At 35.7% G+C, this 25,950-nt stretch overlaps 1 protein-coding gene across 6 annotated transcripts in view; it reads left to right on the top strand.

Annotated features, from left to right (window-relative positions):
• The window catches only part of WDR7 (WD repeat domain 7), a 353,105-nt gene that overhangs the window by 145,075 nt on the left and 182,080 nt on the right, over positions 1–25,950 (top strand). For all 6 annotated transcript variants that reach the window (XM_072822456.1, XM_072822427.1, XM_072822446.1 and 3 more), the window contains one exon: positions 11,701–11,814. In XM_072822456.1, the coding sequence (XP_072678557.1) occupies positions 11,701–11,814 (114 nt within the window). The remainder of the gene's footprint in view (positions 1–11,700; positions 11,815–25,950) is intronic.

The raw sequence follows: 25,950 nt of genomic DNA, 5'->3' as shown, positions 1-25,950 counted from the left end.
GTTAATTGATTTTTTTTTTTTAAGATGGACACGGTTTTCACTACGCACTTATAAATCTTTATTTTCCACATGACTATAAGTTTCTCTAGTGTGAAGTCCTTTGTCCCCCCACCTTCATTTTATTCCCTTTGTCCAGCAGAACCATCATTCAAAAAAAAAGTTGATGAGTGAATCTTCCTGGTCGGTCCTTCCCTATATTCAGAGCCCCTTCTCCTTCCAATATGTTTTATGTGAAACAACCTTGATTTTCTCCCCATTTATACTGTATTTTTTTAAAAAAATCTACATCAGTGGTTTTCTTTTTTTTTTTTTTTTTTCCAGTGGTGGTCATTCTACAAATGAAACTTTTATAAAATACGTATATGTATGTGCTTGTACACATATACCCACATATTAAAAGGCAAAGATGGGGGGCTAGAGAACTCATGGAGCTCCAAGCAGTATAGTTTTTAAATTATTGGCCTCTGCTTTTGAGTTCTTCCAAATCGTTGTTCACATTGCTTTAAGAGGGATCTTTCTAAAACACAAATAAAATTATTTCTAATGCTTATATTTCTTTAATGAGTCCCATAGGCTCACTTAACATGTGAGGTGCTTGGGAGCGAATGCTATGTCTCTCTCACCTCCATGTCTCAGTGCCTACTCTGGATTAGGTACCCTGTAGCCTGGGTGCTCCATCATTATTTAAAAGAATGGAAGGAACTTTGCATGGTTACCTATCTTCATCATTCTAATGGCTTTGCTTTACTCATACTGGCAGTACCACCAGTTCTCTCATTCAGATCTTTCCCAGTATTCAGGGCCAGGCAAATCTTCCTTATTTTAAAGCTCTCCTTAGCTTTTGCAGCATTCATCAGTTTCCCATTCTTTGGTTTCTAAAGCAGCATGCTGTTATTAAAAAGAACAGCATATTTATTGTACTGTATTTAGTACACTGTGTTATTACCACTTGGTGGTATAACCTCTCTGCCTGGGTAATCCTAGCAGAAGAGTGAAAATTCATAAAAGGTTTCAAAGATAGTTTCTTCTCCACAAGAATATATCTTGCCCAGTTCTAATATACAGAATTCTGCTTATAATTTAGGTTTCTAAATCATTCAAGGTCGTAATTTTAAGTTTATACTTTAGTACAGTTGTGTGTCAAGACAGATTTGCCTTTGTTTCTCAATACGTTGTAGGTTGAACAATAAATCTTTGTTTTATTGTGTCTTCTGAAACCAAAATTGGTGTTGAGTCAGCTCATAGCCTGCAAATCAAACAGAAATCTTTGAAAAAGTACATGCAATGAATTAAAAGTATTAGGTATGATTTTTACTGTGGATCATTTTCAGGTTCTTGTTGGGAAAGAGGAACAATAAAGCTTTATACTCATATCATTATTCTGCTGATACAATTCCTGTGTTTTCTATTCCTTGTGTATATTTCAGTAAGTGTTTCTTTTGTTGCTTCCAGAATTGTTTATAATTACATTTCGTGTAAGAACAATTTTCTAAAAAAAAAAAAAAAAAATCAAAATGCCAATAGGAAGAATGTATTTCATTTCCTCAGAAATAACTATCAAAACTCATGTTACCAAATGATTATTATATTCTTATTCAGGCTTGAAGACATTTTGCTTATTTTATCTATATTTTTTCATCTAATTACTTTCTGGCCTTTAATAAACTAGCTTGTTTTTGATAAATTGAAATGATCTCTATTTAGAATAAGGGGTAAATACTCTCAAAATTTCTTATAGGAAGACTTTTCTTTGAGACATCTGTGCTGTTATATTTTATATTTTTGATGTTATTGCAGAAGGAAAAGTGGATACTGTGTCTTTAATGGAAAGCAAAAGGTTATCTTTCTCTGGCCTTTGTGTGTATGTGCTGATGTGGATGTAGGCAGCCAGACAGGCAATGTGTGCAGAGAGACTAGGGAACCCGCTGTGGATCGATAGAAGTGGTGTGAAGTGAATTAATGCGAGGCAGGCCGTCTGTCTGTCATAAGGATTGTGGGGAATGTGGGGCAGTGTGGTCAGTCACTGCAGAGATCTGCTTCCAATAAATTCGAGCCTTCTGCCTGAAAAGAAACTCTAGGTGCACACATACTCCTTTCCTTATTGTTAAATTGTACTTTATTCAAAGTAAATGCTCCTATCAGATTATCGCCTCTGGTATACTTTAATTGGACCACTGGAAAGCCACAGTTGTGAGAAAGTGATGAACTAAATATACCTGCTATTCTTTTAGATCTGTTTTTCACCCTCAGTGCAAATCTATATCACTACGGGAATGAGAAATTGCATTTTTGTTAATATTTATAAATATTGTGGTATATATTTTCTTGAATCCTAACAATGTTATTTATCACTTTCATCCATCCAGTCTTCAATAAAATAATAAAATTATAATGAACTCAAATGGTTTTATATCCCAATATGGATTAAGGTGCTGTATTTTAAATGTTACTCAATTAAAATTTAGTATTTAATCTTTGATTATTAAGTTAATCACATGACACAGATCTTCTGGGTTCGTATTATTTACCCCCTACTCAGATGGCATTAGCCAGGAGGATGAAAAATATTTTGAAGGTAATTTATAAGCCTTTGAAAGAGAAATTTTAGAATAAGGTACCTGATTTTGCTGATGTGGAGAGACAAGTGTTTTATTCCATTGATTTTGAAAACTGTATTCCATATTTACATTTTAAAAATTGTTTTTTCTAAAGTGATTAAAAATACTGCTTACAAATATGAAAGAGTGTGTGTGTGTGGGAGCATGTGTGTTCACATGTATATATGATCTCACAGTGAAAGTGATCTCAGTGTTTAGAATCCAGAAGATATGGAGGTCTTCTCTATCCTCTGTTTCTTACTTCTTGCTCCCAGGCTCAGCGCTACTCTGCCCCTTTCACTGTGGGTCCAAACTTACTCAGACCTGTTTTCTGTTCCATCCCATTCTTCCCTTGTTTTCCTGCCAATTCGCAGCATAGGATCCATTTATAGGCACCTATTGTCCAGCAATAATATACATTCATGTATTTTATTTTGTGAAATCTGGATTTAGGGACTAGTTGGTTTTTTAAGTATCTCGTGTCTTTCTATTCTATCTCCTTTGTTATGGTATCTCTTTACTTTATTTCATCATCATCATCTCTTTATTGTACCTTTTTACTGTATATCTTCCCCCAAAGCTTACTACTTAACTCCTATTTTCTTAGTATATTTAAATAACACAATTTGTGTCATGGGACTGAAAGTATTCAGTTCTATTCACGATGTATTTATGTTCATTATTGCCGCATATTTTGGGGATATTTGGGAAGTAACTAAGTCTTAAATTTTATGGTGTGGTTTGACAAATAAGCTCACTTACATCACATGTATAAGAAAATAGCAAAATACCACCATATAATTAATTGACAACCTTTGTAATCTTTCTTATTAATATGCAAGAAACTGAGGCTTTCCATATGAGTATTTTTAAAAATATTTTATTTATTCATAAGAGACACAGAGAGAGAGGCAGAGACATGGACAGAGGGAGAAGTAGGCTGCTCGCTGGGAGCCTGATGTGGGACTTGATCCCTGGACCTGGGATCACGCTCTGAGCTGACAGCAGATACTCAACCACTGAGCCACCCACACATCCCTGTATAAGTATTTTCTAAGTGGACTTCATATTTCTCAGGAATAGTTCATCATCTTATTTGACAGTGGACAGTGATGAACTGACTTTTATGCTTCAAAAATTTAGTTTTCTATACCAAGAAGAAAGTAAAACAATTTTCTCTAGTCCTTGTGTTTCATGGAAAGCAGCATTATATTCTGGCTTAATCCTCTGTTCTCTTTAGTGACAGTGATGTAGTACTTTCTATTGTATCTGTTTCTTTTTTAGGGGAGGTATATTGAGGTTTAAAGTATATATAGTAAAATTTACCCTTTTTCGGGAATTTTATTGTTCTTTGGGTTTTAAGCAAATGTGAATAGTCTTGTCCTCACTTTCACAATCAACATATAGATTATTTCGGGGCACCTGGCTGGCTCAGTTGGTAGAGTGTGCAATTCTTGATTGTGAGTTCAAGCCCTACATTGGGTGGAGAGATTACTTAAAAAATAAAATCTTAAAAAAAAAACCTAAACAAAGAAAACCAGAGTTGGGGGCATCACAATGCCAGATTTCAGGTTGTACTACAAAGATGTGATCATCAAGACAGTGTGGTACTGGTACAAAAACAGACACATAGATCAGTGGAACAGAATAGAGAACCCAGAAATGGGCCCTCAACTCTATGGTCAACTAATATTCAACAAAGCAGGAAAGACTATCCATTGGAAAAAGGACAGTCTCTTCACTAAATGGTGCTGGGAAAATTGGACAGCCAATGGTGCAGAAGAATGAAACTAGAACCATTCTCTTACACCATACACAAAGATAAACTCAAAATGGATGAAAGATCTAAATGTGAGACAAGATTCCATAAAAATCCTAGAGGAGAACACAGGCAATACCCTTTTTGAACTTGGCCACAGCAACTTCTTGCAAGACGCATCTATGAAGGCAAGGGAAACAAAAGCAAAAATGAACTATTGGGACTTAATCAGGATAAAAAGCTTCTGCACAGCAAAAGAAACAGTCAACAAAACTAAAAGACACCCTGCAGAATGGGAGAAGATACTTGCAAATAACCTATCAGATAAAGGGCTAATAACCAAGATCTATAAAGAACGTATTAAACTCAACAGCAAAGAAACAAACAATCCAATCATGAAATGGGCAGAAGACATGAACAGAGATCTCACAGAGGAAGACATAGACATGACCAACAAGCACATGAGAAAATGCTCCGCATCGCTTGCCATCAGGGAAATACACATCAAAACCACAATGAGATCCCACCTCACCCCAGCGAGAATGGGGAAAATTAACAAGACAGGAAACCACAAATGTTGGAGAGGATGTGGAGAAAGGGGAACCCTCTTGCACTGTTGGTGGGAATGTGAACTGGTGCAGCCACTCTGGAAAACTGCCTGGAGGTTCCTCAAAGAGTTAAAACTAGACCTGCCCTACGACCCAGCAATTGCACTGCTGGGGATTTACCCCAAAGATACAGATGCAGTGAAACAGCAGGACACCTGCACCCCAATGTTTATAGCAGCAATGGCCACACCATCCAAACTGTGGGAGGAGTCTTGGTGTCCATCGACAGATGATGGATAAAGAAGATGTGGTCTTTGTATACAGCGGAATATTACTCAGCCATTAGAAACGATGGATACCCACCATTTGCTTCAATGTGGATAGAACTGGAGGGTATGATGCTGAGTGAAGTAAGTCAATTGGAGAGGGACAAACATATGGTCTCATTCATTTGGGGAATATAAAAAATAGTGAAAGGGAATAAAGGGGAAAGAGAAAATGAGTGGGAAATATCAGTGAGGGTGACAGAGCATGAGAGACTCCTAACTCTGGGAAACAAACAAGGGATGGTGGGAAGGGAGGTAGGAGGGGTGTTGGGGTGACTGGGTGACGGGTACTAAGGAGGGCACTTGACGGGATGAGCACTGGGTGTTATGCTATATGCTGGCAAATTGAACTCCAATAAAAAAATAACCCATATAGATTGTTTTCATTACTCTAAAATATTTGCTAATACCACTTTGTAGTCAGTCTCTTACCCATACCCCTAGCCTCCAGCAGTCATTGGGTTGATTTCAGTCCTGCAGTTTTGCCTTTTACAGAATGTCTGCTCTAATGTCAGTCTGCTAACATAAGATGGTAATATAGTATGTAATTAAATACTGTGGAGATTAGAAATAGAGAAGATATGACTGGGACTTTTTTTTTAATGTTATTCCTTTTTTTGCAGATGATGATTACCATGCTTAGAGGAATTAAATAATAGTTTTGCTTGTCTTTTGCCGTAGCTGTGTGGTCTGAAAGTTCAGAAGGCACTTCTATCATTCCCTCAAAGTGAACTGTTAAACTTAGTTTTTAGTGATCTGTAACATTTGGATTTGAGAGTTGATGGTAGTATTGTGGTTCCCCTCCCCCCATTCCCATCATCTCTTCCCTTGTGATCTCCTAACAAGTTAGGGATCTTAGGTATTTTGTTACCAACCCAGTGCCCAGTTTGAAGTTAGGATAGTTATCTGATCTTTAAAAAGTGAAATCTGTATAATTTTGAAATAACCAAATCAATATCTCTTATTGATTGGTACCAAAATAGCTCAGTATTTTGACTGTGAAGACTAATAGACTGAGGTATACAAATGGTCAAAATTAAGAATATGATCTAATTTTTTAAAAAATTAAAAATGGGAGGTGCCTGAGTGGCTCAGTTGGTTAAGTGTCTGCCTTTGGCTCAGAGTCCTGGGATTAAGCCCCTGCTTGGATTCCCTGTTCAGCAGGGAGACTGCTTCTCCCTCTCCCACTGCCTGCCGCTCTCCCTGTTGTGTACTTTCTGTGTCAAATAAATAAATAAAATCTTTTAAAAATTAAGAATGGAACATTACTGCTTCCTAACACAAAATATTCATGGCAAATTTTGTTTTCTTACTGCATAAATGTTCTCTGTGACTCTTTTTCCCTCCTTTTTTCTTCAGCTGTGTGGTGGAAAATGTACCAAGAGAGTACACAGAAGTAGCTTGGTTTCTGTGGTTCATCTAGAATGTTAGAAGGCAGACTTTTTAAAAATAACTTTCTTGAGCATAATTCACATGTCATTAAATTTACCCTTGAAAGTTTGTAATTCGGGGTTTTTTAGTATATTCACATTGTGTAACCCTCACCACAATTCATTTTTAAACATTTTCATTACCCCCAAAAGAAATTCTATACCCCATACTATATCATTCCTCATTTACCCCAGTCCTCTCAGCCCTAAACAACCACAGAGGTACTTTATTTCTGTAGATTTGCCTATTTGGGACATTTCATGTAAACGAAATCATACAACATGTGTTGTTTTGTGACTGGCTTCTTGTATTAATACTTCATTTCCTTGTATTGCTATTAAATATTCTATTGTATGAATATATCACATTCATACATTTACCATTTGATGAACAATTCAGATTGTTAAACTCTTTGGCTTTTATGAATAGTGCTGCTGTGAACATTCATGTACAAGTCTCTGAACATAGTTTTCATTCCCTGGGAGTACAATTGCTAGGTTATATGATAACACTGTTTAACCTTTTGAAGAACTGCCAGCCTGTTTACTGTAGAGTTTTCAGAATTCCTTATAGAGGGATGCCTTGCTGGCTCAGTCCATAGAGCATGTGAATCTTGATCTTGGGCTTGTGAGTTCAAGCCCCACATTGGGTGTGGAGATTACTTAAAAATCTTTAACAATTAAAAAAAAATAAAAAGTTCCTTTTATATAGTTTACTACTACCTTGTTGGATATGTGATTTATGTATCTTTTGTACTAGTCTGTAGCTTGCTTTTTAATCCTCTTAATATGGGGTCTTTTGTTGGGCAAGAATTTTTAATTTCAATGAAGTCCACTTTGCTATTTTTTTCTTTTATAGATTGTACTTTTGATGTCATGTCCAGCTTTAGATCTCAAAGACTTTTCTTTTTTTTTCCTAAAAGTTTATAATTTTATGTTCTACATTTAAGTCCATGATCCATTTTAATTTTTATGTAAGGTGTGAGTCTTAGGTCGAGGTTCATATTTTTGTCTATGGATGTCCAGTTATAATAGGCTACTTGTTGAAGAGATTATCCTTCCTCCATTGAATTGTTTTTGCACCTCTGTCAAAAATCAATTGCACATATTTGCATGTATTTTTTTCTTGGTTCTCTCTTTTGTTCCATTTACCTGAAAACACATAGTTTTAATAAACTTATATAATCAGTCTGGAAATAGAGTAGATGGGTTTTTTTCCTACTACCCTCCCCCTCCCGCTAAGTTCTCCTAGCTATTCTAGTTTGTCTTTCCATATAATTTTAGAATAATTTTGCCTGTATCCACAAAAAAATTGTGCAAGGATTTTGATACAGGTTGCATTAAACCTATATATCAGCTTGTGGAGAATTGACATCTTTACTGTTTATTGAATCTTCCAGTATATAAACGTGTTATGTCTTTCCATTTCATTTATTCAGGTCGTCTTTGATTTTTTTTTCATCAGTATTTTGTAAGTCTCAGCATACAATTCCTGTTTTGTTATTTTGTTTCAGATTTATTTATTTGAAAGAGAGAGAGAACAAGTATGCAGGGAGAAAGGGGTAGGGGGAGAGGAAGAGAGAGAATTTCAAGTAGACTTCTCGCTGAACACAAAGCCCAATGTGGGGCTTGATCTCACAACCTGAGATCAAGACCGGATCCACAGTCAAAATTGGAGGCTTAATGCCAGCCACTCAGGCACTCCTATATGTGTTCCTTTTAGATTTACATTTATTTCAGTTTTTTGAACCTTTATTATTAGTATTTTTTAATGTAGTGTCATTGCCAGCATATAAAATATAATTGATAAAACATATTTTCTTGTATTCTGCAAACTTACTGAACTCACCTATTCAGGTTTGGGTTGTTTTGTTTTGTTTTTTGGGGGGGTTTGTATATTCCTTTGGATTTTCTGTGTAGATATTTTATCCTTAAATAGGGTCAGTTTATCTTACCCATTCCAAACAGTATCCATTTTCTTTTCATACTTTATTACACTGGCTAGAAGTTCCAGTACTGTGTTAAATAAGAGTGGTGAATATGGACATCTTTGCTTCATTTCTAATAATAGGAGGAAGGCAATCTATCACCATTAAGTACAATGTTATAGATTTTTAACAGGTGCTCTTTATTAAGTGAGGAAGTTCCCTTCTATTTCTACTTTTCTGAGAGTTTTCTTTTTTTAATTATGGGCTGGTGTTGAATTTTGTCAAATAATGGACATGATCATATGGTCTTTTTCTTCTTTAGCATGTTAATATTTTGGGTTAGGGTGATTGATCTTTGAACATAGAACCACACTTGCATCCCTGGAATAAATCTCAGTTGGTCACAGTGTATAATTCCTTGTCTATGTTGTTGAATATGATTTCCTTAACTTTTTGCTGGGACTTTTGGGACTAAGCAATATTGATCTGTAGTTTTCTTTTTTTTTTTTTTTTTTTTTTGCATTTTCCTTAAACCTTGGTTACTTTGAGAAGTGCATGTTTGTTCTTAAAGCTCTGTCCCAAAAAAAAAAAAAAAAAGCTCTGTCCCAAGTGTTGACTACCCACAGCTGACTAGTCACCAGGTGCAGCACAAGAACTTCGTCCAGGGCTTTGACAACGTTGGTACTCAGTATTGTGTGAGTCCGTGAATTTTCATGCTATGCTGTGATATTGTGTCATGCCTCCTACCCTGCCCTGGGCAACTCAGTCCTTGGAAGAACTTCATGGTGAAAGGATTTGGGGGTTTGAAATCGAAAGACCTATGTGTCAGTACCGGTTCCCAAATTCAGTAGCTGTGTTATGTCGAATACTTAACCTCTCTGATTAAATGAGATTAATATAAATGGATTTACAGGGGCACCTAGGTGGCTCAGTCAGTTAAGCGTCTGCTTTGGGCTCAGGTCATGGCCCAGGATGAGGAGGGAGCCTTCTTCTCCTTCTCCCTCTACCTGCTGCTCCCCCTGGTTATGGTGTCTCTCTCTCTGTCAAGTAAATAAATCTTTTAAAAAAATTTCTTAAAAAAATATAAAAATTTTTAAAAAATGGATTCATAAACTTGTTGCTACATACATACTAGCTTTCTTTTTATTGAATCCTTTAATTTTTTAGGAAAGGAAAATACTAATAAAAGATTGGTACTATCTAAACTGTTCCGGGATCCCTGGGTGGCGCAGCGGTTTGGCGCCTGCCTTTGGCCCAGGGCGTGATCCTGGAGACCCGGGATCAAATCCCACGTCCGGCTCCCGGTGCATGGAGCCTGCTTCTCCCTCTGCCTGTGTCTCTGCCTCTCTCTCTCTCTCTCTCTGTGTGTGACTATCATAAAAAAAAAAAATAAATAAACTGTTCCTTAACAGCTTTTCCCCATTTCTCTGATCATTTTCAAAATTATCAAGTATTAAGAAACAAGACTGAGAGGTTTCAGAGATTTGTATTTTAATATGACATAATCTTTGATTTTGTGTTTAAACAATAAATCTTTAGAAATGTGGCATTTACCTAATTTTCTGCCCCTTGCGGTTATTTTACTGAAAGCCATCTTTAATTAAGTAATTAACTTTATAATATAGTTTTAGTAATCTCCCTCCTTTTTTAGAAGTTTTATCCTGAAAACCCAACAAGATGATACTGCAGAGGGATGGCTTTGCCATTTAGCATTCATCAGCGACTATTGATTTAGCACTGTTCATTTTTTTGTCAGAGGAAATCTGAAGAAAGTGGTGATACTAGCATAGTGTGTCCTCCTCCCCAAATTGAGGTCAATAGGCCTTGGAACTATCTACTGGTAGATCTAGTTCTGGGTTTTTCAAATGGTTCAAGATGAAGATTTTCCTCTCTTGATGTCTTTGGTAAACCTGAGGCAGCAAGACTGAATTTCACATAGAAATGTTTAAGTTAATACACCTTGGGGAAAAAAGAAGTCCTTGAATATTTATAGCTTTTGATTTTTAAAATATTTTGACAGGTACTGTGTATGCAGTTATTGAAGTACTTATTTAAAAGATTGATTAGAAGGCTTAATTTCTAAAGTAACTTCCAATGGTGAAATTTCTGTATTTTGTGTTTTAGTAATACCTGTTGATAACTGTATGAAAAATATAAAAACATTCTACTATCCATTACCAAATTAGAAATAATGTAGTAGACAACAAAGTACACCTTCAAGGGCAGAAAATAGTATATGAACAGATACTTGTATCAGTTGGCAAGTTCTCAGGTGATTTACAGAATGGAAGCTTCTGGCCCCTGATCTGGTGCAGCCATCTGCTTCAATAAGATTCTTTCAGTGTGATAATTATCAAATCTTGTATTTAATTCCTCCATAGACAGAGATATAGTTGGACAGTGCATTTTAGGACTCTTACAGAGACCCAGAGCACTTGTCATCATCCCTCCTTCTGGCCCCCCAATTATAAACAAACATTTTAAAAAGAAGTATATCTTTATTTTTAAAAATTTTTTATTTTTTAGAAGATTTTATTTATTTATTTGACAGAGAGAAAGAGAGAGTACAAGCAGGGAGAGTGGCAGGCAGAGGGAGAAGCAGGCTCCACGCTCAGCAGGAAGCCTGATGCTGGGGCCAGATCCCAGGACCCTGGGATCATGACTTGAGCTGAAGGCAGGTGCCTAACCAGCTGAGCCACCCAGGCACCCCCAAAGAAGTAAACTTTTAAAATGGTCTTGCACTTTTTAGGTTTTCTTTTCTCTGTGCAGCATAATCATGTCTAGATCACCTAAAGTAACTGAAGCAAAGATGTTGAAAGGAATTAAGTAAAATGTAATTTACTGAAGCATCCTTCTTCTGTTTTTCCTAGATCGCGGGTAAGTTGGTAAAGTTTGTACCCATATACATATATACATATAAAGAAATAGAGTACACATGAATATTTTGTTAATTTAGGTCTCCACCTGATTGCAGTGAACATAGTTTTTTTTTTTTTTTTTTTTTTTAATGTATTGCATTTGTACCCAGTAAGTAATTAAAAAGCTTTAAGAGTTTTGGTCCACCTTCCTTTTAGTTTTTTCAGACTAAACCTTGTGATTCCATTTGTTCTAGCTGGAGCCTCAGCAGAAGCCATGCAGACTATCAGCACTGCTCCTGATGCCCTGGGGCCAGAAGCCAAAGTCCAGGAGGAAGAGCATGACCTTGCAGATGATGACATCACAACTGGTAAGTAGGGACATCTTTAACATAGACAAGCTTTGTCCAATGTTGGAAAATGCTTTTAGATCATTTATAAGGGAATTTAATATGTTGATGGGAAAGATGGAAACTTGTATTGATGGAGTGTTTAGTTTTATGAGACTCCTTAATGTCCTTTTTGATCTTGAAGTGGAAAAAAGCAGAACTGTTTATTTGGTCTAGGTTTGCTCATTGTTGCTATAACAATGAACCTGCTAGCTGTGCATTTGATTTCCTGAAGACCTTCTAATTCAGAGGCTAGGATCATTACTAAAGCCTTGAAACGTGTAGAGGAATACACCTATTATGTTATGAAAGGTTTTGCAATTATAGGGTAAGCTGCAGAATACTGCGGTCCTAATGGCAATATATGCAATATAGGCTGTGTAGGGAAACCTACAGATACTCTCTTTACCTATAGCTTAGGTATACAGGTGACTGCTGCTTTTTAAAGTTATTTATGTTGTGTAGATATTGACCATTCTTACCTGTATTATTTATTACGTAAATAAAGACATAAAATGAAATTTAGCCATATACCAAATATGTTCCATATTCCATATGTTTTATGTTCATATATGCTCGGCCTATCTTTTTGTAGACCTACATCAGTTTCAGTTACCAGATCTCCAAATGTATTCAGCTCAATTTCTTTTAATGTACAGAGGATTAAAAACAACCCACTATAAATATTTTTATTGGTATTAAGAAAGATACACTTTTTTGTATGGATGGTTATTATATAAAATCTGGCCATATAAATCTATAATTATTGTGAAGCAACAAATAGTAACTTAATCAATAATTTGAAAAGAAGCATGCCTAGAAAACATCAGTACAATTTGTTGATTTTTTTTCTTCTAAAGCTCTGTGTGGCAGGTTCTTTACTGTTTTTTTCACTGGAAGGAAGTTGAGGGAGCCTAATGATCTCCCTTGAAAATTTACAAAGCATGTAATAAAAAACCTGGAGCCTTGTGCTACTGCTGCAAATAACTTGTTGACTAAAGTGGGGAGCATCTGGTTTTCAGTAAAAATGGTGGTGCTTATTACTTGCTACTTTTTAATCCTTTTAATGTGTCAGTTCATTGATTTAAAAAAATTTAACTTCAGTATAAATAGAAATGATTCCAGAAATTTCCAACTTTTCTGAAAGTCATTTATCACTTCGCAATTATGGAATTGCATCAGTAGCTATTAGAGGAAATTATTTCACTTGTGGATCTTTTAAAACTAGTTCTTTATTCTGTTTTCATTGCTTTTGTCTTTTTTTTTTTTTTTCATTGCTTTTTTAAATGTTGTAGATATCTTTTAATTCCCTGTTAATTTTAAGGCCCTCTAATAAAGACTGGTTTATTCACAGGGGAAACAAAGTTGCCTTTGAAACAGTAGAATAACTCAATTTGCATTCTGGAATAAAAGCTAAATTTTTGAGTCCTCAAGCACTTTTAAGTCAGTACATTGGAATTTTGAATTATGCACTACCAAAGTCATAAGACTGCAAATAGCACAGGACTGTGCTTTTATTTTATTGTTAAAAAAATCAAGAAGCTTAAAAATGAAAATCTAGTTTGGAGAATCAATGCTACATAAACTGTATTTTAATTTGTACGAACTTAAGTTAAACATATGTGGTGAATGGCTTTGATCAGTTGATTTATTCATTTCATGCCATGGCTACTAGAGGCAAGAATGTTCAAAGAATTTAGATAACTAAAAAAGCCTTCCTTAACATGTTGTCAAAGCAACTAGCATGCAGTCTGTAGATCGTTTAGGTTACCTTTGAATTGTGTGACTTGATTAAGATGTGGTATAGATTTTTGTGAGGGTTTAGAAGAAAACCATATTTCTTTTTATTGACTAGAATTCTATATAAATTACATTATGAAAAATATGGTAGGTGCTTTGAGAGAAGCCTGTTTCAGGCACAATAATCCTATTTTGGGATCTCCACCATTGTAGAGCACAAGTGTACTACAGAAGGGAGATCTGGGCAGGTTAGTTAGCCATTCACTTTGAAAAATCTGGGGTTTCTTTGGTTACTTAAAAGAAATTGCTCCACTAATATCTTCTCTTAAATAAATAGAAATCATATCATGGCAACATATTTGCCTATATTTTGAATGCATTCTTATTTGGAATCTCTAGGTAGGCTAATATACATAGTTATATTAATTTTATATTTGTAGCAGTCTGGGGCTTAGTTCTTCAATTACCTTAATTAAACAACTGACCAAGATACCAATTAAATATGAAATATAATTTAGTGCTTTAGACAGAATAATTATTTTTGAAATTTTTCTGTTTGAGTAAGAAAGAATGAGGTATGAACGTTGTCTTATGACAGGGATCTGAGCCTAGCAGGCTTTGTTAGTGTTTGCTTTATAAAAGTAGAGAAGCATGGATAAAGCTATGTAAGTGTTAGCTATGATCAATTGGAACTAATTAAATTTATTTGAAATGAAGTGTCTTAACTGGAAGAGAACAGCTGGAAAAACTGGGAAGAAAAAATTGAGTCTTGATTGAGACAATTTAAACCTTCACCTTGTCATTTAAAAAATATGCGGCAGCTTCTTTCTATATCTTTCTTTTTAAAGCTAATATCTATTGATCGGCTCTACAAAGTAAGGAAGGCAGTGTGCCTTGGTCAACACACACACTCAGTTTTACTCAGCATTCTATCTTAAGGTTCATCAGATTCTTTCCTTTAACCAAATGTTTTCAATTACAGATCAAAGCCTATATGAGCCATTTTCATAGATTAATATTGTTTTTATGAAGAAAAAATATTAAAACCTATTTCGTGTAATTTTTTATATATTATAGTATAGTATGCATGGGAAATGTACTTTTTCATTCTTTTTCATTGGAATTGCTTCAGGTTTTGCAATACTCTATAAAAATCTGTTTTAACAACAATAATGGTATTTTTTTACAGCAAAAAAGAATGGCATTGATTTTTTTTAGCTTATAATTTCAGCATCACACAAATATGCTGTATATGTGTGATTGTTTTGTTTGTACAGTATAATTTTATTTTTAGTAGTATAGCTTAAATGTTTATTTAGATATATGGTCATTTGTAAATGATATGTTCTTGTTTTCCTTACAATATTTAAATAGGTCATAATTATATTAATAGAGTAAATCTCACTAAAAAATGACATATAGAAAAAATTTTACATAAGTTATAATCTTTTTTTAAGATAGACCTTTTAGTGGACTTAATTATCTTTATGTAGTTTTTATCATGGTAAAAGGTGGCATTCTGAGTGACAGTGAAGCTGTGTGTCCCTTAAATATTGCGTTTTAAAAACGGTTTTAAAAGGTGGCATTCTGAGTGACAGTGAAGCTGTGTGTCCCTTAAATATTGCGGTTTAAAACCTACCCCTCATTGTAGTTGAAAAGAATTTTGGAAAGATTGTATTCACAAACCTGCATGAATCCCTTTAAGAAAGTCGCTAAATTCTTCTGAGGGTCAAACTGCAGTATCCCATGCCTTGTTCAATACAGCAGGACACACTGTCCATATACCAGTGATAAAGGGTCAGAAGTCACTGACATTGTCAAAAAGAGATTGCTTGATAGTAGATCAGCAGGACAGTTGACACATTCAGCCGCTTACAACAAAAACAGCAATGATATGTGGATTTGAATGGGTGCGTTGACTGTATTTGTTATATTTCTCATAAAAAATAAATGAAATTTGTAAAAAAAAAAAAAAAAAGGAATGAGAAATGCCATGGAAAAAAGACAAAATAGAGAAGGTAAAGGAAATGGAAAATAACATTCATTGGAAATTTACTACGTACCAAGCATTTTACACTTGACCCTAACAACCGTCTTTGAAGTGGATACTGATACTTTTCCAGATATATAGATGAGGAAACAAAGTCAGAGAGGTCACTTGTGCAGCATCACATTTTTAAGAAATGGTAGGTCTGGGATGTAAAATGAGTCCTGCCTGACTTCAAAACTCCAATCCACACTGCTTACTGTTCTTTTAAAGGTTTTTAAATTTTTATTTATTTTTTATTCATGAGAAACAGAGAGTGAGGCAGAGACATAGGCAGAGGGCTCCATGCAGGGAGCCCGTCGTGGGGCTCGATCCCGGGTCTCCAGGATCACACCCTGGGCCAAAGGCAGTGCTAAACCGCTGAGCCACCCGGGCTGCCCTGTTCTTAAACTCATTGAACTTCAGCATCTCTTTCTTTTCAAATGTGAGATGATGTCACAGTCTACCTTTTATAAAGCTTTTGATATCAGACATAAGCCTGATAATTGCTGGATGTCTATTTATATTTATATTTATATTTATATTTATATTTTATAGATTTTATTTTTTATTTATTCATGAGAGACACAGAGCCAGAGTCTGAGAGGCAGAGACACAGGCAGAGGGAGAAGCAGGCTCCTTGCAGGAAGCCCGATGTGGGACTCGATCCCGGGTCCCCAGGATCACACCCCGGGCTGCAGGCGGCACTAAACCGCTGTGCCACTGGGGCTGCCCTTATTATTTAAAATATAAATGTGTTATTCTAATTTTAGACCAAAAGATTATCTCCTTTAGGAAAAATCATCACATATTCTTTAAATGTTCTTTTTAAATTTGTTCTTTAAATTATGTAGGACTACTGCAACATAAGGCTACTTAAATATAAGTGCTTAAGTATTACTTATAATAATTATTTATAAGTATAATAAGTATAATAATTAAGTATTTATAAGTAAATATAAGTAATACTTATATTTATATATTAACTGCTTACTACTTAAATATAAGTAGTGTTTATAACTAAACATTGCATACATGTAAAATGCGATATTTATTGTTCTGTCTAGCTTTTTGAAGTCATCAATATAAAGCTGACACATTAACACGTCTTCATACACTAAAGTCAACATCTCTAGTATATTGAAATAGAGCTGAAAAGGACATCTAGTCTGAGACTAAATATTGGTTTGTGCATTTTACTAAGGGTCTTATTCATAAAATATCTATACATTTATTTTGACTGAAAGATGGGAAATTCATCCTGTTAAAATACACAAAAATTCCAAAGAACAAAATTTGGGGCATTATGAATTTAGAAATCCGAAGTACTTTCCAACACAGAGCCAGAGGCCTTATGATTATTAAACTAGAATAACCTTCTGCATTGCACCCTTTTCCTTTCTCATTCTTTAATTTATAATTTATGGTCTGAAAAACAGTACTAGATCTATGTGAATTTTAAGTCATTTATTCTAAATTGTTACCACTGCCCTTGCTTTTGACTTCAGAATGTTACCTGCTACAAAATCAGTTTACTATATTAAGGTCTTTGAATGAGTGTAAATTACTAACACTCAGGTTTATTTACCATGCTGTTCTCATGAAAACAGATATCAAGAAAAACAAAAGTGTAGATTTCTGAGTGAAATACACCACTCCAAATAATTTACATTTCTGTACCTTTAATCAGGGGGAAGAAAATGTGAATTAAAATTTTGTATGGTATTTAACACTTGGCTTTAGTTGTATGTTGTTAGGGTGTTAAATAGAACATTCCTAAATATAGTATTTGAGAGTTTCTGATAAGAATATTAAAATACAGCCAAATTATAGCCTTTAGTCATTTGTTTTCTTTTCTCATACTTCCCTTCTGGATGATTGGATTTCCCTTTTCTTTGTTTTTTAACTACCACTTATGTTAATAACTATCAAATCTGTGTCTCCAACCGAGGCTTTTCTTCTACATATCATATTAACATATCACCTGCTGGACTGTCCTATAGATACCTATTGTATATTAATTTACAATTATCCAAAGTCTTTATTATACTAAACTCCTATTTTGTTATACTTGACATACCTGCTGAGCTTAGAAGGTATACATACTAGGTATGGTCTCAGATGAGCCCTACTTTTTACTAAAACTCATCTCCTTTTACATTTTTATCTCATATTAATATCTCATTTAAAGGCGTCACTATGGGTACCATCAACCACCCACCATCCTAAACTACAAATTAAGAGATAATCCTGGCTTTCCCATTTTCCAACAATGTCCACATGTAGTTAGTGCCAGTTCTTGTAAAATGCATCTCTTAAATATCTTCTGGTGATTTCCTTGTTCTCCATTTCCATAAAGAATGCATAGATCCAGACTTTCATTTTTTCTATGTCTGATTATTATTTTCTCCTGCAACCATCTCCCTATCTTCATTCCCTTGCTTTCCTTTTTAGTTTATGCCTTCCATTGCTCAGTGTTGGAAGCCATCAACCTTCACCCTCATTAAGTGCTGTTTAATAGCCTCCCATTTATTATAGCACAAAATCCAAACACCTTAACGAGGTATCTAAGGCCCTACAAAGGGCACAAAGACACTCCTATCTCGAGCTTGCCTGGCTGCTATGGTAACACTGAACTTTGTTTCCCCAGAGTACCCTGCTGTTCCATGACATCATTTTAACAAACTCATCTAAAAGAATACATGTAAAAAATCAGACTAGGGTGCTTGGCTGGCTCAGGCAGTAGGGCCTGTGACTCTCAATCTCGAGATTGTGAGTTTGAGCCCCATGTTAGGTGTAGAGAGTACTTAAAATCTTAAAAAAAAGAAAAATCAGGGACTTAAAGTAGTAAGTATCACACCTCACTAGTATTTATTGAGTACCTGATATGTCAGGCTGTACTCTAGGCTCTTTTTAATCCTCACAACTAATTGTAATAAATCCTCATTATCAATTCCATTTTATGAGAGAGGAAAGTAAGTAACCTTCCACATAAAGCTCATAGGAAATGGCAGAGTTAGGATTTGAATCCAGGCGGTTTGCCTCTATATCTTGTGCTCTTAAATAGAAGTAATTTATGTAAAACCAAGTCACTGAAAAAAAAAATCTCATAAGAAAAAAAGGAAACATATATTTATTGTGAAACATCATTTTCTCTTTGAAATATAGATACTTCTATTTTAATTTGTGATATAGTTTATTTTATATAGTGCAAAGAAATATTTAATATGTGAAGAAAAGACTTCCTGTTTTCTTAAAAAAATAAACATAAGAGGTGCTTGGGTAGCTCAGTCAATTAAGCATCTGACTTCTACTCAGGTCATCATATCAGGGTCCTGGAGTTGGCCCCATGGCTGGCTGGCTCTGTGCTCAGCAGGAAGTCTGCTTCTCCCTCTGCCCTCCTCCCTGTGCCCTATCTGTCTCTCTCAAATAAATAAAGTAAATAAATAAATAAATAAATAAAATCTTAAAAAAAAACCCACCCATAGACAATTAGTATAGGAAGGCAATTTTACATATTTTCTAGATAAAGTAAAAATTATTTTAGTCATATAAATCCACACACATTAATACACCAGTACATATACACATTTCAATTTAATATTATATATTCTTTTTGATAAATTTATACTGAATAGGAAAAAGGAGACATACTTAGTTGGATAAGAATGTAGGAACTGTTGTTTGTTTGTTGTTTTAAGCCTTCCGTATGAGTGAATAACCTTCAGGATGAACTTCCAGTTTGGCCTTTTTGTGAGCTATGTAATAATACCTCTCAGATAATGAATTGCATTAGATTGTGGCACATTATTATATATCTGTATATTACATAAATTGCCCTTATAATTGATATCAAACCCATATGACCAAAAGTTGTAATTCACAAAAGTAATGACAACAATGTCTCATAATTCACAGACTTTATGTCATACCTGTGAATGATTACTTTTACTGTGCAAACCACGTTAAAGGGGGAAAACAGGTTTTAAAATGGATGTGGAGTTTGGAAGAGTTCTTCATGATACTTTATAATCATTTTTACTACACAAAAGGATAATTAAATTGACTAGCATTCTTGAGTTTCCCCATGATTTCTGAGATTAAAATTGTGAAGCATAAAGGCTTTTTACTCTTACTTTGAAATTTTTAATCACAAATGTAAGTATTTGAGGTGAAGACAGTCATGAACCTGTATATATTTGTCCTCATGTAGATATATAGAAAGAGGAGTCCTCACTCATAGATAGATAGGATAAAAATCGAATGAGAATATTTCATCTTAAAAAAAACAGTAGCAACAACTATGTATTTTTGTTTACAAAATGGAGTAAACGTAATTTAAAAGGATTCTGGGAAACTAAACCAGCTACTCTGTTTGCCCTTTATATACATTTTTTTTTCAGTGTCGCTGATACAACCTAAAAGAAGTATAAGGAATACTCAGTTTTACTCTACAAAAACATTAATATGCACCTTGTATTTTTCTGTCACATTCTAGGGAAGATTTGATAAAGTAAGCAGCTAGTTGAGAAGCTGATGACTTTAGTTGAAAGAGAGGCTGTATATATATGCACGGTACACACACACACACACACACACACACACACTCCATACATGTACATGAGATAGACTTTAGGTAGGAGAATTCCAGGCACCAGGGATGAGTTAGGGTTAGGATTTACATATGAGGTAGATCATGGCAGTCGTGCCAGGGGTGGATAGGCAGTGTAGAGACTTCAAAATGAAGACTCTTGAGAGTGAGGCTGAGAACAGTTCGGCTGGTATTTTTGAGCACCTACTAGGCATTGAGCACTTAGCAGACACAGCGGGTAGAGTGAAGTTCATGCTCCAGATGGCAAGACTGATGACAGGCTATGTTATCTTTGTTGGGAAAATTTTCCCTGAAGAACACTCTTAATCATTGAAGGTTTCATAAATCCATGTTACCATGATGTAGAACTTAACACTTCATGTTTGTCTACGAGCGAATCTATTGATTTCATGCAATCAGAAAAATAAAATGGAACACAGTCGAGTCAATTGAATTGACAAGTTGGTCTGCAATAATAAGTATATATTTAGAATATTTTAGAAGAAATACGGTTGTGGCACAGGCTTTCATGTCTCATTGTCTGTGTTCAAATCAAGCTGTTCAAGCAGCTTCCCTGCTTATTCAACTGTGTGTCTGTGAGAGATACTTTATGGTGAGAAGCCTGTTTTTTCGCCTGAAATATGAGGATAGTAAGATTGTTGTGAAGTTTAAATGGGATAATGCTTCCAACCATCTTAGCAGAGGAACTGGCCCATATTAAGTGCTTGAGAAGTATTGTATGTCCCCCTTCCTTGCTTCCTGACCCCTCATTGCCACCACTAAGTGATTTGCTTTAGTAAGTAGAATAAACGATCTGAAACTAACTTAGAAATCATTTATAAATCAGTTCTTTTAGATGACTTAATAATTATTCTGTGTAGTTGAACACTCCAAGAGATACAAATTTACTAGACAAATTTATACTCTATGTATAGATAAAAGATACATCCAAACTTCCATGCAAGTTTTCAGAAGTTTCTAAAAGCTGCCTCAGGAAATATTGATGAATTATTCTAATTTCTTTTTTTTTTCTTTTAAGATTTTATTCATGAGAAACACAGAGAGAGAGGCAGAGACACAGGCAGAGGGAGAAGCAGGCTCCATGCAGGAAGCCCGATGTGGGACTCGATCCCGGGATCATGCCCTGGGCTGAAGGCATGCTCAACCACTGAACCACCTAGGCATCTCAAATTATTCTAATTTCTTAAGCGCTTTTATATTTGACTTATTTTTTTTTTTTTACCACATTTATTGTCTGAATTGAATCTTACCAAGAAGAGTGAATCATTTAATGAATAGGAAAGGACAGCCTTAAAAGAAAATACTAATTTATGCTTATAGTAGCTGAAGGAGAGTTAATTTGCACATTATACCTATGTTTGGCCAATGGTGATCAGTGTATCATGGGAAGGATATAATGATATAAAAAAGCTGTCTGAAAAAAAAAAGAAAAGCTGTCTGAAGACTCTGATATAGCCATTCAGTTGAGAGTCACTACTAGACTTAGAAAAGCATATTTTAAAAATGAATCTAAAGAATAAAAGAAAACTTCCATTGCAGTGTCATTAAAAGTCTTGCCAAGGAAGAAGAGGAGAATTTTTTTTTTAATTTACTTGAGTGACATTACACAAGTTTGGGGGGAGGGGCAGCGGGAGAGGGAGAAGTAGGCCCTGTTGAACAGGGAGCGTGATGCGGGTCTTGATCCCAGGACTCTGAGATCATGACCTGAGCTGAAGGCAGATGCCTGACTGAGCCATCGAGGTGCCCCAAGGAGGAGAAAAATTCACAGCCCTCAGACTTGCAAGGGATGCTTACTCATTAGTTCAGTTTTTAAAAGACTGTGTTCAAAAATAGAATAAGGTATACCACACAAAAATATAAATTCACTATGAGAGTATAATAAAGACATTTTCAGAGATTCAAGATCTCCAAAAAATGTACCTTCCATTCTCTTTTATCAGGAACCAGAGCTTCCTCTAGATGTGTTCCCCTAAAATAAGGGGGTAAACTAAGAAGAAGGCAGACTGGGATCCAGGGATCCAGATAACATGCCTTATAAGGTTTGGCCCCTGATCGATGCTTACAAACCCTGTCCCACTTTTTCATGAGCTGGTACCTCTTAGGAATGTAACCTCAGGCACCTAGCCACCCTGTGGATTGCATGGAGAAGAGAATTCTGGGAGACTGGCTTTTGTGTTTCAAGGTGTGGTAGCCCTTCCTTTATGAGAAGCATCTTAATCAGTGACTGGATTAAATTCACTAAGGTTTCTTTGAATGTATCAAACCATGTTCCAGATATTTTGCAACATCTGACTGTTTCACTTCCCAGGCTGGGCTCTGGGCTCTGTTCTGCTCTGTAGCTTACTTCCTTCCCTGTGTTCCAGATTTATACAATTAGGTAAATTATTGAAAAATACAGAAAACCATCACCAACAAGAGATAATTATTATCTATATATAGGGCAGGGGGGGAAAGTAGTATTGAAAAACTTAACCATGATAAGTCACATGGTTGAGCTCTGAGTAGCATGCACATTATGGTGAAAATATACTAAATGTTTATTATATAATAACTGTGGTGAATAAGCAGAGAAAGAAGGCAGACTATGTACATGAATGTGTGTGAGTGGACATGGGTGTGTGTGTGATGTGTGCGAGTAAGTTGCATATATGTGAGGGAGAACTCAATTTTCATTGACTGTAATAAGGAATTTTAAGCTTAAAGATAAGCCTAAAAAGGAAAAAAAATTAGAAAGTAGCAATGTAAAAAAAAAAAAAAAAAAAAAGAAAAAGAAAAGAAAGAAAGTGGCAATGTAGGATTTTCTCAGTGAGCCAAAAGTGGTTGTTTTTGCAGAGTGGAAAATGGGGATGAGGTTGAGGGAACTACTGCTTTTGTACTAACTTATAGAACTGTTTGACTCTTTAAACAGTGTGTAGTTTCATAAAACTAAATTTAAAAGCACTAAATTTCTAAAAAATAGAACAAGGAAGCATATAACAAAAGGTGATAGAAGGGGTGAGGTGACTTGGGCAGGTATTTTGAGCATTTCAGTCCAGTGTGTGAGTTCAGGGATGCCCCCCAAAACATCCAGGGATTGTTAGATGTCCTATCTGGGAAGGCAGCAAAAGGGCTGAGAAGGGGTGGCAGCTTGAGTGTTAGGACTGTGGGATAAAGGGATGAAAGACTGGATCTTCCTGTCCGCCCAGGGTGGGGGTGGGGGGGCACAGTGTAGGACTTCGGTATTGGCCCTGCTCCTATAGTTAATCGGTCCATTGCTAGGAGGACATCAGATAATGAAAGCAACTAGGTGACTCAGGTCATGACCCCAGGGTCCCGGAGATCTAGTCCGACGTCAGGCTCCCTGCATGGAGCCTGCTTCTCCCTCTGCCTGGGTCTCTGCCTCTCTCTCTTTGGGTCTCTCACGAATAAATAAATAAAATAAATAAATAGAATCTTTAAATAATCTTTATTTAAATAATCTTTAAATAAATAAAAATTAAAAATGAAGATAAATAAACATCTAAGAAACTCTGAGCAGGTTAGTGTACTGTTCAGATATACCAAAAATCTGCGATGGATTTTATTATTTTATTTTATTTTATTTTGTTTTGTTTTGTTTTATTTTATTTATTTTATTTTATTTTATTTTATTTTTTTATTTTATTTTATTTTATTTATTTTGAATGTGATGGATTTTAAATACAATTTGGGGACACTTAGAAGAAAAAGTGAGAATCTGTACAGATGCCCCGAGCTTCCCCACACCCTTGAATTTTATCCCCGTGTTTCTGTTGTAGTAGTTTTGTTACCATCTATCACCTAAAACAATTTTGATGTTTTGGAGTAAGATGTAAACAATTCATCGTACAATGACATTTATACTCTTCTGTGGGTTTTCACTGCATACACCACAATGAAATGAGTCATTTTCCTGTTCATGGGAAGCTATTTCTCATGATAAATTTGGGATTTTTAGAATTTGGTTTGATATTATTTGTTACTATTTGCACAAGTATTTCTGCTATTAATGCTTTACTCATTATTTTCTCATGAAATGAGAAATTATTGACTGACTTAGGGATAGGGAAGAGAACTTCTGCAAAATAAAAAATAATCTATAAAGGAGGTCCTAGGATTACAGCCCAAGAAACAGCAGCACAGTAGACATCCATATCAGTAGTAGGAATCACTGCCAGTGTCACATCCAGATCGTCACCTCTGGACTTGGCATCTTTGGTACTTGTGATACCAAGATGTATGTCTGACTTGTATTCATGTGGAAATCTTGGCACATTCCAGTAAACACATGTTATTTAAAAGGAGCTAGTTTGATGTCAAAGCAGAGTTTTTACTCTAAAAGGTGCAGAAAGTGGCATTTATTCTTTGCAGCATTGTGGCGTGTCTGGCCAATGTCTGCACCTGAAGAAGCAGGTGGTCTTCAGGGTGGCCCCATAGGTCTGGCGGAGTCAGTCCCCACGAGGGCTTCATGACACACTAGTTGAGCATCTTTGACCTTCAGTTTGAAACAGGCAGAAAGCATGGGCAGGGAGATTTTCCAAGCTGGAGCCAGGACTTGGGAGGGAGAGAGCCAGAGGTGGTGTAGCATTTTGGTGGAAGTGTCAGTGGTTCAGTCTGAATGCCTGTAGAGTGGGGCAGGGCCAGGACTGACCAAAGACTAAAGGGACTTCATGAAGGACTGAATGGGAGGCTAGATGATGAAAGGCTTTGTGCATCATGCTGAGCTGCTTTCTCTTTGTTCAGGGGACAATTAGAAACCATTGAGGAGTTTTAAGCCAGGTAAAGGTGTAATCTGATTTTCCATTAGTCAAAGCACTATGGCTGTAGTGCTGAATATATTGAAGATCAGTGCTGCAGCGAGGGGGGGTATACTCTTAATGAGAACAGGGAGACCAGTTAGGAGGAGAATGTTGCAGTCGTCCTCCAGCCAGCTGATGTGGGCCTGAGCTAAGGCAGTGCAGCAGCAGCTCAATAGATGCGTATATAGAATATGAAGATCTAAACTGAACACTCTAAGCTGCTTTTCTTGCAATGGTATTTAAATTTATTTAAGACATTCTGGTTATTTAAATTCCTCTAGGTTTATAATTAAAATAAGTTAATTGTTCCTTAATATTAACACAGTCCAATAAAAAGAATGCTAATATTTACAAATGTCAGCTGAAGTAAAGGGATTCCTGTTGTTGTGTAAGTGCTTATTATGAATTTAGTATAGAGATATTAGTGTCCTCCATGTGCCATATAAAAATCTCCCCCTGCCTCATTTTTGCTACATTTTCACAGGATTGGAAAGACCTAATTTATAATCTAGTAGCTAGATTCTAGACCAGTCTTTTGCCTAGTGCAAGGAATTCCTCGTACTACATCACTGGTCACAAAGGGTATCCAACCTCTGCTTATACCCTGTATTGCTTTTCAATTGCTACATGATAAATTACCACCAATACAATGGTTTAAAATAATCTCACTGTTTCCAAAGGTCAGGGGGTCCAGGCACAGTTTAGCTATATCTGCTGCTCTGGGTCTCACAAGGCTGCGGTCAAGGTGTTGGATGCGGCTGGGTCTAATATGAGGCTTGGGGTCCTCTTCCAGTCTCTCAGTCTATTGGGAGAATTCAGTTACTTGCAGGTGTAGGGCTGAGGCGTTCAGTTTCTAGAGGCTGTCATGGTTCCCTGCCACATGGCCCTCCATGGGCATTACCTATCATAGCAGCTTACTTCCTCAAAGTCACCAGGTGAGTTTG

The sequence above is a fragment of the Canis lupus genome, chromosome 1 (genome assembly GCF_048164855.1).
Source record: "Canis lupus baileyi chromosome 1, mCanLup2.hap1, whole genome shotgun sequence".
NCBI classification, from domain to species: domain Eukaryota; kingdom Metazoa; phylum Chordata; class Mammalia; order Carnivora; family Canidae; genus Canis; species Canis lupus.
This window is presented reverse-complemented; position numbering and strand designations above follow the sequence as displayed.